The following is a 16572-nucleotide window of genomic DNA, read 5'->3' as shown; positions in this document are numbered from 1 at the left end:
GGGGGGGGGTATTAGTTCATGCAGAATTTACTTGCTAACGAACTATATACCGATCTTGATGCAGAAAGTGACGCTTTGGAAGAAAATACATGTCATCTACAACTTCTTCTTGGTGCGCAAGGTTGTAGCGCACATTGTGACCTTTGTGTTCTACTGCGTTGTTATCCCGGCCACTGTCTTAGTTCCCGAAGTTGAGGTACCAAAGTGGGGTTGTGTCTATATTCCAACTATTATCACCCTTCTCAATGCTGTTGGGACTCCAAGGTGCCAATCATCTAAATATCTATGCAATCCGTTTCAAAGTTAATACACCTCCTCACTTCTGGCATAGCGACACATACATATTAATATGTGAAATCATCAAATGGTGCAGGTCTATTCACTTAGTTGTCTTTTGGGTGCTATTTGAGAATGTCATGTCATTGCATAGAGCAAAGGCCACCTTCATCGGTCTATTGGAGGCAGGCACGGTGAACGAATGGGTGGTAACAGAAAAGCTTGGTGACACTTTAAAGACTAAAATGCCAAGTAAAGCTTTGAAAAAGCTAAGGACAAGGGTAGGAGAAAGGTACACAATGATATTTTCCTTAATTCATGTGCATTTCTTGATTCCCTTATCTAAACTATAATATGGAATCAGGTTGCATCTTTGGGAGCTTGGTGTTGCAGCTTACCTCTTCGTCTGTGGATGCTATGACATTTCATTTGGGAAAAACCATTACTTCATCTTTCTCTTCATGCAATCCATCGCTTTCTTCATAGTCGGCGTGGGCTATGTTGGGACATTAGTTGCACAATGATGATATCCATTTTGAGTTCACCATGTATTCGATTCTTTCATGCTTCATGGTATATAATCCATAGAACAAATTCTAAAAAAAGAATTTCATAGGAAAGATAAGATCGAGAAGCCTTCTCTTGAGTGTAATGTTCTCTAAAAATGTAGTATTGTAAGAGCACTGCAACACAACACATTGGTATATGGGTGTGTTTTAGCTGCTAGGATTGTTGCTGTGAGCCTGCGACATGTATGAGATCGGTGGTGATCAAGCAAGCTTTTTAGAATCTCTATGTCACTATAGCAAAAAGATACATTATGATTTTTTTTTCTAAGGTTCACCATTTGTCTAAACAGACAAGCAAGAAAAAATTCCTCTTTTCATTGTTAAGGAAGAAAGTAAAGTGCCTCCTAGTGCCTTCTCCCCCACGGCCCACATCTTCACTTATGTATTTTACCCAACCCCTTTGCCAATGTCAAGTTCAATAGACAAACGTATTTGGCAAAATTTCATTTGAGGCAATTGTATGTCAAAACAGAGCTAGTAGCATACAAGCAGTGTTTGCTGGAGATCAGCTGCTCCATCTCTTGTCGAGTTCACCAGACACTAGGAGGGAATGCCAACGAGCACAGATAACTTCGATGAACCAGTGCCAGCGCGTGAGCATCACGTGTGTGCTCACTGGCACTCCCTTCTGTTTTATAATGAGATGAACATTGTGAAATTTGTTGGATTATATTACTGAGCCTTGTGGACGTCTACATGTAGTGGTACAAACTTGAAGGACAAATAGCCTATACACTTGGAGAGTTGGAGTACATGTAGATTTTTTTACTACTGTTCTAATCTATCACTAATTTGTAATCTTTGATGTGTAAACATCGTTCGTCCTTTCTCCCCTTCCCTCACCTCCTGTGTCACTCCCGTGAGCAACCTGGAGAGAAAACCCTAGTCGCCGACGTAGCTCCCATCGTCCCCTCCTTCCCCTCGCATCGTCCCGCCGGCGTGGATCCATGGGCATGAGATCAAGTATAGCTTGTCTGGATGTGCCCCCGTGTCTCTCACGGCCCGTAGGCAAACAGGATCAGGGCCCTGAGGGAGCACAACAGCTAGCATGACGGATTCAGGATCTCCGCAAGGTTCAAGGCCCTCAGAGGTGAGGTTGAGGGAAGCGTAACTTGCCTCACGACCAGTGGCGGAGACAGGGTGGTGCCAGTAGGCCCTGTCCCCCCTAACATTATTTTGTCAAGCCTAATATGCATGTTAATACATGATAAATTGCTGCTAAAGTCGTGTATACCAATGAGCTGGCCCTCCCTAACACGGATTGACAATACTTGGCCCTCCTCATTCTAATTTCCTGGCTCCGCCACTGCTCATGACGCATCCTCATCTGGGATGCTGCTCTGGGTCCCGTGCCTTGGCCTCCAGCATCGCCCATATGAGGATCTCTTCCGGTCTCTGCTTCCATGGCATTGGCATCCTGCTTCTCTCCTCTTGGTTCGCCTTCGTGAAAATGATTTCCGCAAGTAGATCTATCTCGCCCGCGGCGGATAATCTGCACATCTCGCCGCAACTCTGCCCCCAAATCCGTGTTAAGATCTCAGATCTCAGCTCTCGGATTCAGGATTGCCACCGGATGTTAAGAACGTTTTTGGAAAATCTTGAACGCGTATTTAAAAATTGTAAATGTATTCAGGTAGCGACGAAAACAGTTGGTGCATGTACTCTACTCCTTTTGCATGCAAGTCTACCATGCAGACACGGCCATATACACATACAGGATTCCTAGAAGTTTGGCGAGCTGCAAGTTTGTAGTGCGTCAATTGTCGTTCCTGATTTCCACGTACATGACTTCGAACTGTCCAAGTCAACTCATGGCGATCGTAGCTGGACCGGCCATGCTTGACTGACCTGCGCCAGCGTACGACCCTCGGCAAGTCGTGGCCGAGAGACTTGGTACGTGCATTTTGTTCCCACACACGGCCACATCAATCCGTTCGCCACGCAGTGGCTGTGTACCTGGCCTTGTTGTTTTCTGTTTTAGTCCCGTGTGAGGTGTGCCCCGGACGTGTGCGCCGGGTAAGTATCATGTACTCCTATGTATTCCTACGTCCGTCCAAAGTTGTGGCTTGTCCGTGCAGTGGAATTCCAGTAAACGTGCTTTCGGCGATGCTCTGTTCCGTGTACTGTAGCGCGTGAAACAGTTGGTGCAGATGTACTCTACTCCTTTTGCATGCCATCTTGAAGCAGTTGACTGTCCTCAGGTAATTTTTTTAAAATTGTAAATGTTTTATTTAATATTAATCATGCATTCAAAAAATTGACAATGTCTATTCAAAAAATGTTCAACGCGCATGGAAAAATTACTGTGTAAAAATCATTCTTCCATTTCAAGAAACATGTTGAATTTTTTGAATACAAGTTGAACAGTTGCATTTCAAGATACCTATTTTTCTAAAACCAGTAGTTGGGCATATAATCGGGCAAAAATATAATCAATTTCTAAAACCGCTATTAATCCCTAATTTTCTGGAAATTAGAAAACTCGCCCGACTGTATTCTGTTTGAGATTGGATTGGTTTGGAAAGATATAAAGAAAATAAGAAACTCTATGCGCAAGCGTTCAAGTTCGAATCTCGCAGACGCCACGGGAGCTTTGGAAAGAGAGGAACGTGTGTGTCTTCAAAGGAAAAATGCCACAGACGGAGGATGTTCAGCGAGCCATCAAGGGCACGCTGGAGCTCTGGCGGCTAGCAGGAGCACAATGCCTTGAGCCCCCGTTCGGGAAAGATGTAGCGATATAAAACCCCTTGTTTCTGTAGTTTGTCTAGTTGGATCTTCTCAGCTCTTGTAAACCATGATCACTTGATCAATCATGTATTTTCCGCTGCTTTTTCCTAAATCAATGAAACCGGTGAACCAGATCTTTCAAAAAAACAGACGCCACGGGGGATTTGATGATTTGCCCCATTTTACAAGGGGTTATACCACAGTACAATTTGTTATCCTAGCCCCAATTGTGGTACCAACTTGTCCCGCCGTTAAAATCCCTCCTCTAGCGCGGTTACTGCAGAGAATCTGCATCCCTCTCCTCGCCCCCGCGGCAGCCACCTCCTCCCTCGCGCTCCTCTCCATTCCTCCCACCGCCGAACAGCTCTGCAACTTCTCTGTAAGCTAGAGGCAAAGCGTACGCAGAAAAGCAAAGCGCGCGAGTGTGTGCCGAGATGGCTGCGGCGCTGCTGCCGGGTACCGGGATGACGCTATCTGGGGCGTGGCAGCAGGTCCGTGGCCCGGTGATCGTGCCGCTGCTGCGCGCGTCCGTGCTGCTCTGCGTCGCCATGTCCGCGATGCTGTTCGCGGAGAAGGTGTACATGGCGGTGGTCGTCCTCGCCCTGCGGCTGCTCGGCCGCCGCCCCGAGCGGCAGTACCGGTGGGAGCCCATGCGCGACGGCGACGACCCCGAGCTCGGCAGCGCCGCCTACCCCATGGTCCTTGTGCAGATTCCCATGTACAACGAGCGCGAGGTGAGCACTGTGCATCCGAAGGACGGTGCATTCCATATTCAGTGCTGCCTTGGCTGACTACTAAGTAGTCTGCTACGCTGTTCTCTGGCAGACTGAGCTTGCGTATCCTCATTGATCTGCAGGTGTACCGGCTGTCGATCGGGGCGGCGTGCGGGCTCTCCTGGCCATCCGATCGGATCATCGTCCAGGTGCTCGACGACTCCACTGACCCTGTCGTCAAGGTAACTTGGGGAACGATCACCTTTTGTCATAGGCAGTCTGGACCTAGATCGATGTCAAAGAGCAAGTAGAATGTGCATATATGTAGCACTCCACATGGCCGTGAACAGAGGGAGTAGTACACATGCCGTGATTAATACTCTGTAGTATGAAGTTGACATCAACTTCGCAAGCTCGCACGCGTTGTTGATGCACCCATCATGTATTGACAGTAATCAAACGTGAGAGATGAGAAAATGATGGTTTGTGAGTGTGCAGGAGTTGGTGCAGGTGGAGTGCCAGCGCTGGGCGAGGAAGGGCGTGAACATCAAGTATGAGACCCGGAACAACCGGTGCGGGTACAAGGCCGGCGCGCTCAAGGATGGCATGAAGCACGGCTACGTCAAAGACTGCGACTTGGTAGCCATCTTCGACGCCGACTTCCAGCCGGAGCCCGACTTCCTGTCGCGCTCCGTCCCCTTCCTCGTCCACAACCCCGATATCGCCCTCGTGCAGGCCCGTTGGAAATTTGGTATGTACACTTAAGCTAATAAATTGGTTCTGTTCACACTAACACGGCAAACATTGTTATTTGCGCTTCTCGAGCTCTGAGACGAAATTGTGACTGAAATCGTCTGACTTGACAAAATGTATATCGTGTGTATGTACTTAGTTATGTTCCAAATAATTTAGAACTATGAGCATGGATTTTTCAATTTCAGATGCACCAGTGGAACACTTATGAGTTAAACTTGTTTTATAGTTGGAAGTTAGCTTAGCCGTAAAAGTGCTCACACATATACTATTATGTACTACCTCCATTCCAGAATATAAGGTGTATCGATTTCTGTGCAAGGCAACCATTCAAATGTTTGATCAAGATTATAGAATAAAATATCAACATGTGCAATACCTAATATATAAAATATGAAACTACTTATCATGATGCATCAAATGATATGAATTTGGTATTGTGCATATGAATATACTTTTCTACAAACTTGGTCAAACATGGACACGTTCTGAAAAATCCTTTAGCCTTGTAACTATAATTTCTGAATTACTTACACATAAGTGCTACTCCTTTAAAAGGAAACATGTATCCGTATCATTGGCCAGTTTAGCAATGGCATATTGATGATGTGGTGTTGTTTGGTGATACGTGATAGTACTTACTTGGTACTACTACTTTTTTTGGTTGAATTTCTTCTGCATTGTGATGACATTTCATTTGTTGCCGCTGCTGCTTCTGTGCAAACAGTGAATGCAGATGAATGCTTGATGACAAGAATGCAGGAGATGTCCTTGGACTACCACTTCAAGGTGGAGCAAGAAGTGGGCTCCTCGACCTATGCCTTTTTTGGATTCAATGGTAAACTTGGTCTCAACTTTGCTCTTGTGGAGTATTCTGTGTGTTTCCTTTTTATCATTTCCATGATTCCGTCTATATTTCTTCTATAGCAATTGATATGTGTTCCTTCCCTTCTTTCCAGTTAACAACAGAACTTGTTGAACAGGAACCGCTGGTGTGTGGCGCATATCTGCTCTGAATGAGGCAGGTGGCTGGAAGGACCGAACCACAGTTGAAGACATGGACCTGGCTGTCCGAGCAAGTCTCAAGGGATGGAAGTTTGTGTATCTTGGTGATCTCAAGGTAAATACGCACAATTAACCTATAAGTTCATGCAACATTAGAGCATCGTTCTACTGATTACTTATATGTTAATTATTGTGGAGGTTCAAATAAATGTTGAGGAAACCATGTGTCGAACTTGTAATTATTGTTTTCAGGTAAAAAATGAGCTCCCTAGTACGCTCAAAGCATTTCGGTACCAGCAACACAGATGGTCGTGCGGGCCGGCAAATCTATTTAGGAAAATGGTGATGGAGATCGTTACAAATAAGGTCACTTACACCAGGCTATATTTTGGGGGGACATTAGTACATGAAGAATTTACTTGCTAACTAGCTATATAATGATCTTGATGCAGAAAGTGACGCTTTGGAAGAAAATCCATGTGGTCTACAACTTCTTCTTTCTGCGCAAGGTTGTCGCACACATTGTAACCTTTGTGTTCTACTGCCTTGTTATCCCAGCCATAGTCTTAGTTCCCGAGGTTGAGGTACCAAAGTGGGGTTGCATATATATTCCAGCTATTATCACCCTTCTCAGTGTTATTGGGACCCCAAGGTGCCAATCATCTAAACATCTATGAAATTTATTTAAAAGTTGATGAACATATGCTTCCTGACTTCTGGACAGTGAAAGATGCATATTAACATGAGAAATCATGAAATGGTGCAGGTCTATTCACTTAGTTATCTTTTGGGCACTATTTGAGAATGTTATGTCATTGCATAGAGCAAAGGCCACCTTCATCGGTCTATTGGAGGCGCGCACGGTGAATGAATGGGTGGTGACGGAAAAGCTTGGTGACACCATGAAGACCAAAATGCCAAGTAAAGCTTTGAAAAAGCTGAGGATGAGGATAGGAGAAAGGTATACAATGATAATTTCCTCAATTCATGTGCATTTCTTGATTCTCCTGTCTAAACTATGATACAAAATCAGGTTACATCTTTGGGAGCTTGGTGTTGCAGCGTACCTCTTCATTTGTGGATGCTACAACATTTCATTTGGGAATAACTATTACTTCATCTTTCTCCTTATGCAATCCATCGCTTTCTTCATTGTCGGTGTGGGCTATGTTGGGACATTCGTCAGACAATGATGGTATCTGTTATGAGTTTACCATGTCTTCAGTGCTTTCAAGTTTCATGCTATATAATATAACCAATATGAAAGATAAGATCAAGAAGCCTTCTCTCGAGTGTAATGTCCCCTGACAAAAATGCAGTAGCAACACATCACATAGGTATATGCATGTGTTTTAGCTGCTAGAAATGTGTCGTGACACTCATGAGATCGGTGATGATAAAGCAGGTGGTCTAGAGTATCAACATCATTGTAGAAAAAATATATGATGTTTTCTAAGGTTCACCATCTTTCTAGACACATAAGCAAGAAAAAGTATGTATCTCCTTCCATTGTTATGGAAGAAAGTAAAGTGCCTGGTGTTCCTCACCTTTGGCCCACATCTTCAGTTATATATTTTACCTTTACCCCTGCTTAATGTTAAGTTCAATAAATAAATGCATTGGAAACATTTCCTTTAAGGCGATTGTATTTCAAACAGAGTTAATACTTAGTAGCATACAAGCATTGCTTGCTAGATACTAGCTTCTCTATCTCTTGTTGAGTTCATCAGACAATAGGAGGGAGCGCCGACAAGCACACACATGTGGGGTCGAACAGTGCTGGGGTGTGAGCATCACGTGTGTACTCCACTACAAGAAATATGTCAACTAGTGATCTTCTGTCAGTGACCCTGGAAGAATTGGTCATAGATCTATGACCATTTGATACCAATTGGTCAAAATCTGTTCGGGGGGCTCCAAACCCTAAACCATTGCGACCATTTTGGTTAGAAAGGTCGTAATTTCCTTACACGAAATGGTCACAAAGCAAACAGTGCAGGTCCGTTGCCTTATTTCTAGTTGTTAACGACCAATATAGCTGGTCATAGCCTTGTAGATTATGGTGGATTGTGATGACTAGGCGCCATCTCATCAGTTTTGCCTATGTGTCATGTCCATGTGTCAATTTTTGCCCTAGGTTGTGAAGCAACCTATATTTCTGTTATTCCAAAAATTCCCAAAAAATTCTCATAAATTGTTTGGATCATATCTTCATCAAATATGTCAAAAACCTTCCTTGCCTATTTCAAAAATAACTCAACAATATTCATTTTCCTATCCTGTTCAAAGCAGCACTTTGTGAAGGAAGTGTTATTTATATATTCTTGATTTCCCTAAAAATTGGTGAAGACGGTCTTCTTAGTAACTGATCATCCTCAGTAAAAACTCACGCCCATTAGCCATGTGCATTTCCCGTACCGCAAATCAAACACTTGGCTGCTTATTCATGTTTGAGCATCGATCGGTCTCCTCGTGAGAATCTTATGTTGTGATTTTCTTCCTAGCACCTAACTGGGGAGTGCCCAACCCACTAGACATGCCTAGGCCGCCCAGAACACATGGCAATGCCACGGTCACGCGGTGACCACGCGGCAGGCATGCGAGCTTACGCGCCCTAGAGTTGGGGCCCTCGGCCACCATCCAAACCTCGATGTCTCGCCATAAAACCATGTATTTCTGATTAAATAGATACTTATTTATCTAGAAATGATTTTTGGAAAAAATAAAGAGCAAACTATGAGGCAGCTGCAGTTCAAATTTGACCCGCTTCCAACTGAATCAACGGGAATTTGTCTTTTTCACCAGAGATGGATCAAAACTTTTTACATCCAACCATTTTGTCAATTGTGCATTAAATATGGCCTAGTATTTTATAAAATTGATTAGGTCCAATTTTTCAACAAATATATGGTAGGTCCTTCACAAAAAAACTCATTTCGGGCACTCGGAAAATGGAAAATGTATTTTCCGTGAAAAGAAAATGAAAAGTCCCTTAGGCTACATTGTTTGGAATTCCAAGATGCACCCTTGTGCATAATATGAGATCATTTGAACAAACTATGCCATGAATGTGGCCATAAGATTGATCATTTGGCTTGAAAGCCATGAATCTTCACACATGACAGCTCATTTCTGAGAACACTTTTTTAAAATAATTACCATATTACAAGTTTATTATTTTTCCTGGAAACTTGGTAACATATAATGACACAATGCGAAGGTTTTCCAATTTTTTGATTTTTTTTGAATTTTTTATGCCCGTTTCAAAATGCGGTCAAAACGGCGGGCTTGACCGTTCCTAGCTAGTGGTTGAATCTTGGAAAACTTTTGATGTTTTTCTGATTAAATAGATACTTATGTATCTAGAAATGAACTTTGTAAAAAATAAATAGCAAACTATGAGGCAGCTGCAGTTCAAATTTGACCCGTTTCCAGCTGAATCGGCGGGAATTTGTCTTTTTCATCAGAGGTGGATCAAAACATTTTACACCCAACCATTTGGTCAATTGTGTATTAAATATGTCCTAGTATTTTAGAAAAATGATTTGGTTCAATTTTAAAATAATAATTTGGTAGGTCCTTCACAAAAAATCTCATTTGGGGCACTCAAAGAATGGAAAATGGCACTTTTGTGTAATGAAAGTGAAAATTCCCTTAGGCAACATTGTTTGGAATTCCAAGATGCACCCTTGTGCACAATATGAGATTATTTGAACAAACTATGCCATGAATGTGACTATAGGATTGATCATTTGGCTTGAAAGCCATGAATTTTCATGCATGACAGCTCATTTCTGAGAACACTTTTTTAAAATAATTGCCGTATTACAAATTTATTATTTTTCCTGGAAACTTGGTAACATATAATGACACAATGCGAAGGTTTTCCAATTTTTTGATTTTTTTTGAATTTTTTATGCCTGTTTCAAAATGCGGTCAAAACGGTGGGCTTGACCGTTCCTAGCTAGTGGTAGAATCTTGGAAAACTTTTGATGTTTCTCTGATTAAATAGATACTTATGTACCTATAAATGATTTTTGAAAAAAATAAATAGCAAACTATGAGGCAGCTGCAGTTCAAATTTGACCCGTTTCCAACTGAATCGGCGGGAATTTGTCTTTTTCACCAGAGGTGGATCAAAACTTTTTACACCCAACCATTTGGTAAATTTTGCATTAAATATGGCCTAGTATTTTAGAAAAATTATTTGGTCTAATTTTGCCGTAATTATTTGGTAGGTCCTTCACAAAAAAACCTCATTTGGGGTACTCGAAAAATGGAAAATGGCTCTTTTGTGCAACGAAAGTGAAAACTCCCTTAGGCAACATTGTTTGGAATTACAATATGCACCCTTGTGCACAATATGAGATCATTTGAACAAACTATGCCATGAATGTGGCCATATGATTGATCATTTGGCTTGAAAGCCATGAATCTTCATGCATGACAGCTCATTTCTGAGAACACTTTTTTTAAATAATTGCCGTATTACAAGTTTATTATTTTTCTTGGAAACTTGGTAACATATAATGACACAATGCGAAGGTTTTCCAATTTTTTGATTTTTTTGAATTTTTTATGCCCGTTTCAAAATGCGGTCAAAACGGCGGGCTTGACCGTTCCTATCTAGTGGTTGAATCTTGGAATTTTTTTGATGTTTCTCTGATTAAATAGATACTTATGTACCTATAAATGATTTTTGGAAAAAATAAATAGGAAACTACGAGGCAGCTGCAGTTCAAATTTGACCCGTTTCCAACTGAATCGGCGGGAATTTGTCTTTTTCACCAGAGGTGGATCAAAACTTTTTACACCCAAACATTTGGTAAATTGTGCATTAAATATGGCCTAGTATTTTAGAAAAATTATTTGGTCCAATTTTGCAATAATTATTTGGTAGGTCCTTCACAAAAAAACCTCATTTGGGGCACTCGAAAAATGGAAAATGGCTCTTTTGTGCAATGAAAGTGAAAACTCCCTTAGACAACATTGTTTGGAATTCCAAGATGCACCCTTGTACACAATTTGAGATCATTTGAACAAACTATGCCATGAATGTGGCCATAGGATTGATCATTTGGCTTGAAAGCCATGAATCTTCACGCATGACAGCTCATTTCTGAGAACACTTTTTTAAAATAATTGCCGTATTACAAGTTTATTATTTTTCCTGGAAACTTGGTAACATATAATGACACAATGCGAAGGTTTTCCAATTTTTTGATTTTTTTGAATTTTTTATGCCCGTTTCAAAATGCGATCAAAACGGCGGGCTTGACCGTTCCTAGCTAGTGGTAGAATCTTGGAAAACTTTTGATGTTTCTCTGATTAAATAGATACTTATGTACCTAGAAATGATTTTTGAAAAAAATAAATAGCAAACTATGAGGCAGCTGCAGTTCAAATTTGACCCGTTTCTAGCTGAATCGACGGGAATTTGTCTTTTTCACCAGAGGTGGATCAAAATTTTTTACACTCAAACATTTGGTCGATTGTGCATTAAATATGGCCTAGTATTTTAGAAAAATGATTTGGTATAATTTTGCAATAATTATTTGGTAGGTCCTTCACAAAAAAACCTCATTTGGGGCACTCGAAAAATGGAAAATTGAGTTTTCGTCTAAAGGAAATGAAAACTCTCTTAGGCAACATTGATTGGCATTTGAAGGTGCACTCTTGTGCACAATATAAGATCATTATTTGATTTTTTTCATGTGAAAAAGTAGAAGAAAAACAAAAGAAAAAACACAATTATATGTGCTCTATTTCCATTGGTGGAATTCGTTGTCACACGGATCGATGACATGGCGCCCATCCATCCATCCATCTCTTCATACCACATCCATCCATCCATTTATGTATAGAAAAAAAAAGAAAACCCCACCCTCCACCTACCCAAACCCTACCCAGATCCTATCGATCCCCTCCTCCCATCGCACCCCTCCTCCCCCCATCTCCTCGCTGCCGCCACCGACGGCGCTCCCCTCGATCCCTCCCACCACCGTCTCCCTCCCTCAGATCGAGCTCCCCCTCCCCTCTCCCTCCCACCTCTCGAAGCTCCCGCGTCCCACCGCCGCTGCTGACTACCACGGCGCCGCCGCCTACCATGCCGTCGCGGCCGGCCACGACGGCCAGTACCCGTACTACTCCTACGGCGGTGGCGCCGACGCCTTGTGCCGCTGTGGCAGGCCGGCGACGGCGGCCGTGCCCATCGAGGAGGGCTTCTTCCACGACATCTTCGTAGCCCGTGCACGTCAGGAGCAGTCGAGGTCTAGGTCCAAGTCCACCAAGTCGTCGTCGGTGATCAGCTCCGGCCGCTCCGCCTTCCGGTCGCCGGCCACCAGCAGTTTATCGCAAGGCTGGATTTGTTTGTGTTCGTGTCGAGAGATCCGGCCAGGTTCTGGGCGCAAGGCTGGATTTGGGGCCGGCCGGTGTCATCTCGGTCCATTGTTTTCGCCGCCGCCAAGCTGCCCGTAGCCGTCCTCGTGGTAAGTACTGCCTTCTTGGTTCATCTGCCCCGGTTCAGTTTATAGTCTTAGCACGATAGCAGTACTATTCCATGGATGGATTTTTGTTCGTGCCGCACGGCTGTTTGTGTTCGTGTCGAGAGATTCAGTTGCATTGTAGTTGTATTTGTAGCGACAATTTTTCTAGCGCTGGATTGGATGTGTCTTGCTGGCTCAACTCAGGTCGTTTGCGCACCAAGTTTGTGTGACAAATGAAATGCTGCCTTGCGCAACTCAGCTCCTCCCCCATCAAATTCGTCTTCTTACTTATTACCATGGCTACTGTTTTTGTTTCAGAAAAGAAATTGTTGGTTCGTTCGTAGCAGTCTAGAGTCTGGAAATGCATCCCAAGGCTCGCATCCACGCGGACCCAGCAGCTCCGGAGCTGGACCGGATTGACTGCCTGCCGGACTCACTCCTCCTGCTTATCCTCAACAAGTTGGAGGACGTGCACTCGCTCGGCCGCTGCGCCGCCGTGTCCAAGCGCTTCAACGACCTGGTCCCACTCGTCCACGACATGTACGTCAAAATCGACCTGGTCCCAATGATTTCTTCGTCATAAACTGAGCATATGCGGTTTCTTCAGGAACCCTCCTTATTGAAGTGTGCATCCATTCCATTGAGATGGATATTGCAAGCAGCAAAGTTTTGTTGATAACAGTTCGTGTGCTTGCTCACTAACAAGTTTGCATTTCTGCCCAATAACAGGTTCCACTTCTTGGTGGAGCGATGTGCGCGTGCACCTAGCAGTTGCATTCCCTTTGCTACTAATCATCGATATCAGGTACACCGCAGGACTCAACCGTACCGTACGCCGGGCGTCGTCATGCTACTAACTACCAGGCCACCGACGCTGGCGCCGACCCCGACCAGAGATCCGCCACCGCCCAGGACCCCAAGCTGCTGGACGACTTCGAAGACGCCGAAGCCGACACCAAAGTTGAACTACCACCTCCAAATCAAATCCTTGGGCTTCATTCATGGATGTCTAGTACTTGTAGTTAATCCTGGGGCTTAATTACCATTAGTCCACATTTCATATTATTCTTGGAGTACCATACTGTAGCAGCAGCATTAGTAAACTGAATACTCCTTCGACTGCGGAAGCTGAATATCACTCCCTCCGTTCATAAATAAGTGATGTGGTTTTAGTTCACTTATTTATGACCGGAGGTAATACTTTGCAGAATCATTGTTCAGCCTCTTTGTTTATGTGGGGTTCTTATTCATTTGATTTCATCCTCCTGGCAGGCATCTTTCGTACATTGAGCAACAACGGCGAATTCGAGTGGATGATGGAAGGCCTCAGTTTGGGGCCAAGAAAAGGCGTGGACGAGGCCATTTCGCAAGGTCTTTCTCGATCAGTTGAAATATTTGGTTTTCCACGACTTATTGGGGCAGACTTATCAAGTTGTTGCTCTTTATGTTATGTTATACCACCTGCATATGCATGCTCTAGCTTCTAGGTAGTAGAAGAATTGACATGTGGGATGCAAGTCCAAGCTTGATACTGTAAATGTTAGTCCCACCTATCAAGTTGGACTACTCGGGTGTTAAGTTGGTGTTGTATTGTAGTCTGTAGTATGCACCTGCATATGCACCTACATTTGTAGTCAGTAACTAGTGCTACTGCTTGAACTCAAAATTTCTTTTACGAAGAATAAAAAGATGAGCATTTCTCCAGCCAATGTCTACAGTAGTTGCTGCTGTGTAATCATCGGCTGGACCTATGCATTTCATCAAAATTTGCAATGATGTTTGTTGCCTAAGAAACTAGCGAATTATAGAGGCCTGAGATTCTTCTTTTGTTGTACTTGTACATGTAGCAGTGTTCTTGGCACTATGACCTGAAGCAATCAGTCAGCCAATTGCAGTCTTGGCATGCTCTGTTTCTCTCCTAGTTGTTAACCTATGTGTAGTAGTACGTAGGAATAAAGGTATGCTAAATCTGGCATTTTCAAGTATGTTGTGTTGCTGTGACTGCTCTCAGTTTAATAATTTTAACTCTTCTGGCATTTTCAAGTATGCACAATGTATTAGTGTATCATCATCTGTGTTATACGTTTCCGCCACGGAATCAACGAAATGTTCCTACAATAAGATGTATTTATTTAGACGAAGTATCCACTTTCCCTGACATAATATGTTCATGTTCACGACAGGCCGCCTGCAAATTGCTGGACGCAACATCAATGTAGCTCTGATCCAGAACCTGGTTCTTGGATGCAACACACATTGTCCTGGATAGGTATAGCCCCGGTCATACCATAATATGTTAGTGCTCAGTCATGTATACATCTCCATGTTGCAAGCCTGCCATACTTGATAGGATCAGTACTTATTAACTACTCATAAGTGCTTGTAGAGAAGAATACAATTATTATTTAACCAGTCCAGATTTTTAACATTTGATGTGCTTCCAAGGGACACAGATCTCTACTCTTCTATATAATCCACACTTTGTTCTGGAAGCAAGTCAGTTGTACCATGCTGTTACATCACAACAAGGTGTCATTTGATGTACTGCTGCTGTTGATGCTCCCTAGAGTCTAGATGTAGATGTACTGCTGCTGTTGATGCTCTAGCTGTAGCATGTACTATTGCTGTTTTGCAACTGCAGTGTTAGTTTTACTGCTGCTAGCTGTTGGCTGCTACTAGTTAGTACTTAGTAGTTACTGCTAGCAGTGCTAGTAGTTGCTGCTGCTTCTATTGCTTGTGCGATTGTGCTAGTAGCCAGTAGATGTTCATTGCATGACCTGCACTAGTAGCTAGTAGATGTGCTGGTACCTGTACGCTAGTATTGTTGGTGTGTTGAATGTCTTAGTAGAACATCATCAGGTTGATGTGTTGTAGTCAAGTTTTGGAAGTTTTTCCATGCCATGCTTAGTGTTTACTGAACTGAGGTATTTGGGCATTTATGTGTAATTTTTATTCTCTTGAATTGATATTTTTTTATTGCCAATTATTTAACTTCCACTGTATCTTACTTATAATTTATGCAGATCAGGATGTGGCTGAGGTGGCTGCTGTTGTGACCATGATTAGAAGAAGGCTGGAGATGTGCACAATAGTTTTAGTTGATGTTGCCACCATATCTTCGTGCATGTGTATTTCTTTTTGATTGTATACAAACTTGATGGATCATGCAAACATGTATGTGCTGTTGTGAGTTTCATTGAGTGATTTCTGGATTTGATCATTTAATTGAGAGAATTATTGATTTTTTGCTGTTGAAATGTGTAAAAGAAATCTTTGAATGAAAAGGCTGAATGTTCTATTGGATCGATTAATATTTGGTCTCTAAAAAGGCTATGGCCCAAACAATAGTGGACTGGAATATTGCGCATTTACAAAAAAAGGTATAAAAAGGCTTAATTAAATGGACTATGAAATGGATGAGGCCTAGAAAAAAAAGGTTGAATTGTTGGGCTTGGCCCATGAAGCCGATCAAAAATTGATAGAAAAATAATAATAAAAAGGCCAAATTATTGGGCTCGACCCATGTAAAACACCTAATCGGACCGGGCTGAATCTTGTTAGTGACCTTTTGAATTGGTCGCAATTTTGCCACGTCAGATTGCCACGTTGGATCCGACATGGCCTGGGCAGACAGCCAGTGACCAAAATAAAAGGTCATGGGTTCAACGACCTTGTGTTTTGGTCGTAAACGTCCACGACCTTCTCACAGAGAAGGTCGTTAATTTCAGTTTATGACTGTCAGCTTTTGACCTTCTGTTTTTGGTCACAAAAAGGTCGCAAATGAAAAACAATGACCTTTCAGTGACCAATAGTCAATGTCACAAGTTGACATATTTCTTGTAGTGCTCGTCGGCACTCCCTTCTGTTTGATAATGATATGAATATTGTGAAAAATTGTTGGATTATATTACTGAGCCTTGTGGGAAAGTACATGTAGTGGTACAAATTTGAAAGACAAGTAGCCTATAGATATGGAGTACAATGCTACCTCTTGAGAACTGCGTTGGTTTTCCTTTGAAGAGGAAATGGTGATGCAGCAAAGTA

At 42.7% G+C, this 16572-nt stretch overlaps 3 protein-coding genes across 3 annotated transcripts in view; all 3 read left to right on the top strand.

The window, feature by feature from the left end:
• LOC119339093 (probable glucomannan 4-beta-mannosyltransferase 9) overlaps positions 1–917 on the top strand; it is a 3840-nt gene extending 2923 nt beyond the window's left edge. Inside the window, exons 7-9 of the mRNA XM_037611259.1 lie at positions 65–264; positions 374–568; positions 641–917. Coding sequence (XP_037467156.1) covers positions 65–264; positions 374–568; positions 641–800 — 555 coding nt within the window. The 3' untranslated portion in view covers positions 801–917. The remainder of the gene's footprint in view (positions 1–64; positions 265–373; positions 569–640) is intronic.
• A 2968-nt stretch (positions 918–3885) lies between these two features.
• On the top strand, positions 3886–7627 carry LOC119338481 (probable glucomannan 4-beta-mannosyltransferase 9). Its single transcript, XM_037610812.1, has 9 exons — positions 3886–4306; positions 4429–4527; positions 4784–5036; positions 5766–5876; positions 6022–6158; positions 6296–6409; positions 6496–6695; positions 6810–7004; positions 7077–7627. The coding sequence occupies exons 1-9, from the start codon at positions 4007–4009 to the stop codon at positions 7234–7236; spliced, it is 1569 nt and encodes a 522-aa protein (XP_037466709.1). The 5' UTR covers positions 3886–4006; the 3' UTR covers positions 7237–7627.
• Positions 7628–11962: 4335 nt separating this feature from the next.
• LOC119341019 lies at positions 11963–15839 on the top strand. Its single transcript, XM_037612919.1, has 6 exons — positions 11963–12531; positions 12847–13068; positions 13258–13488; positions 13801–13899; positions 14712–14797; positions 15552–15839. The coding sequence occupies exons 2-6, from the start codon at positions 12890–12892 to the stop codon at positions 15668–15670; spliced, it is 714 nt and encodes a 237-aa protein (XP_037468816.1). The 5' UTR covers positions 11963–12531; positions 12847–12889; the 3' UTR covers positions 15671–15839.
• The last annotated feature ends 733 nt before the right edge of the window (positions 15840–16572 follow it).

The sequence above is a fragment of the Triticum dicoccoides genome, chromosome 7B, assembly GCF_002162155.2.
Source record: "Triticum dicoccoides isolate Atlit2015 ecotype Zavitan chromosome 7B, WEW_v2.0, whole genome shotgun sequence".
NCBI lineage: Eukaryota > Viridiplantae > Streptophyta > Magnoliopsida > Poales > Poaceae > Triticum > Triticum dicoccoides.
Note: the sequence above shows the minus strand (reverse complement) of the source record. Positions and strands in the feature narration are given on the sequence as shown.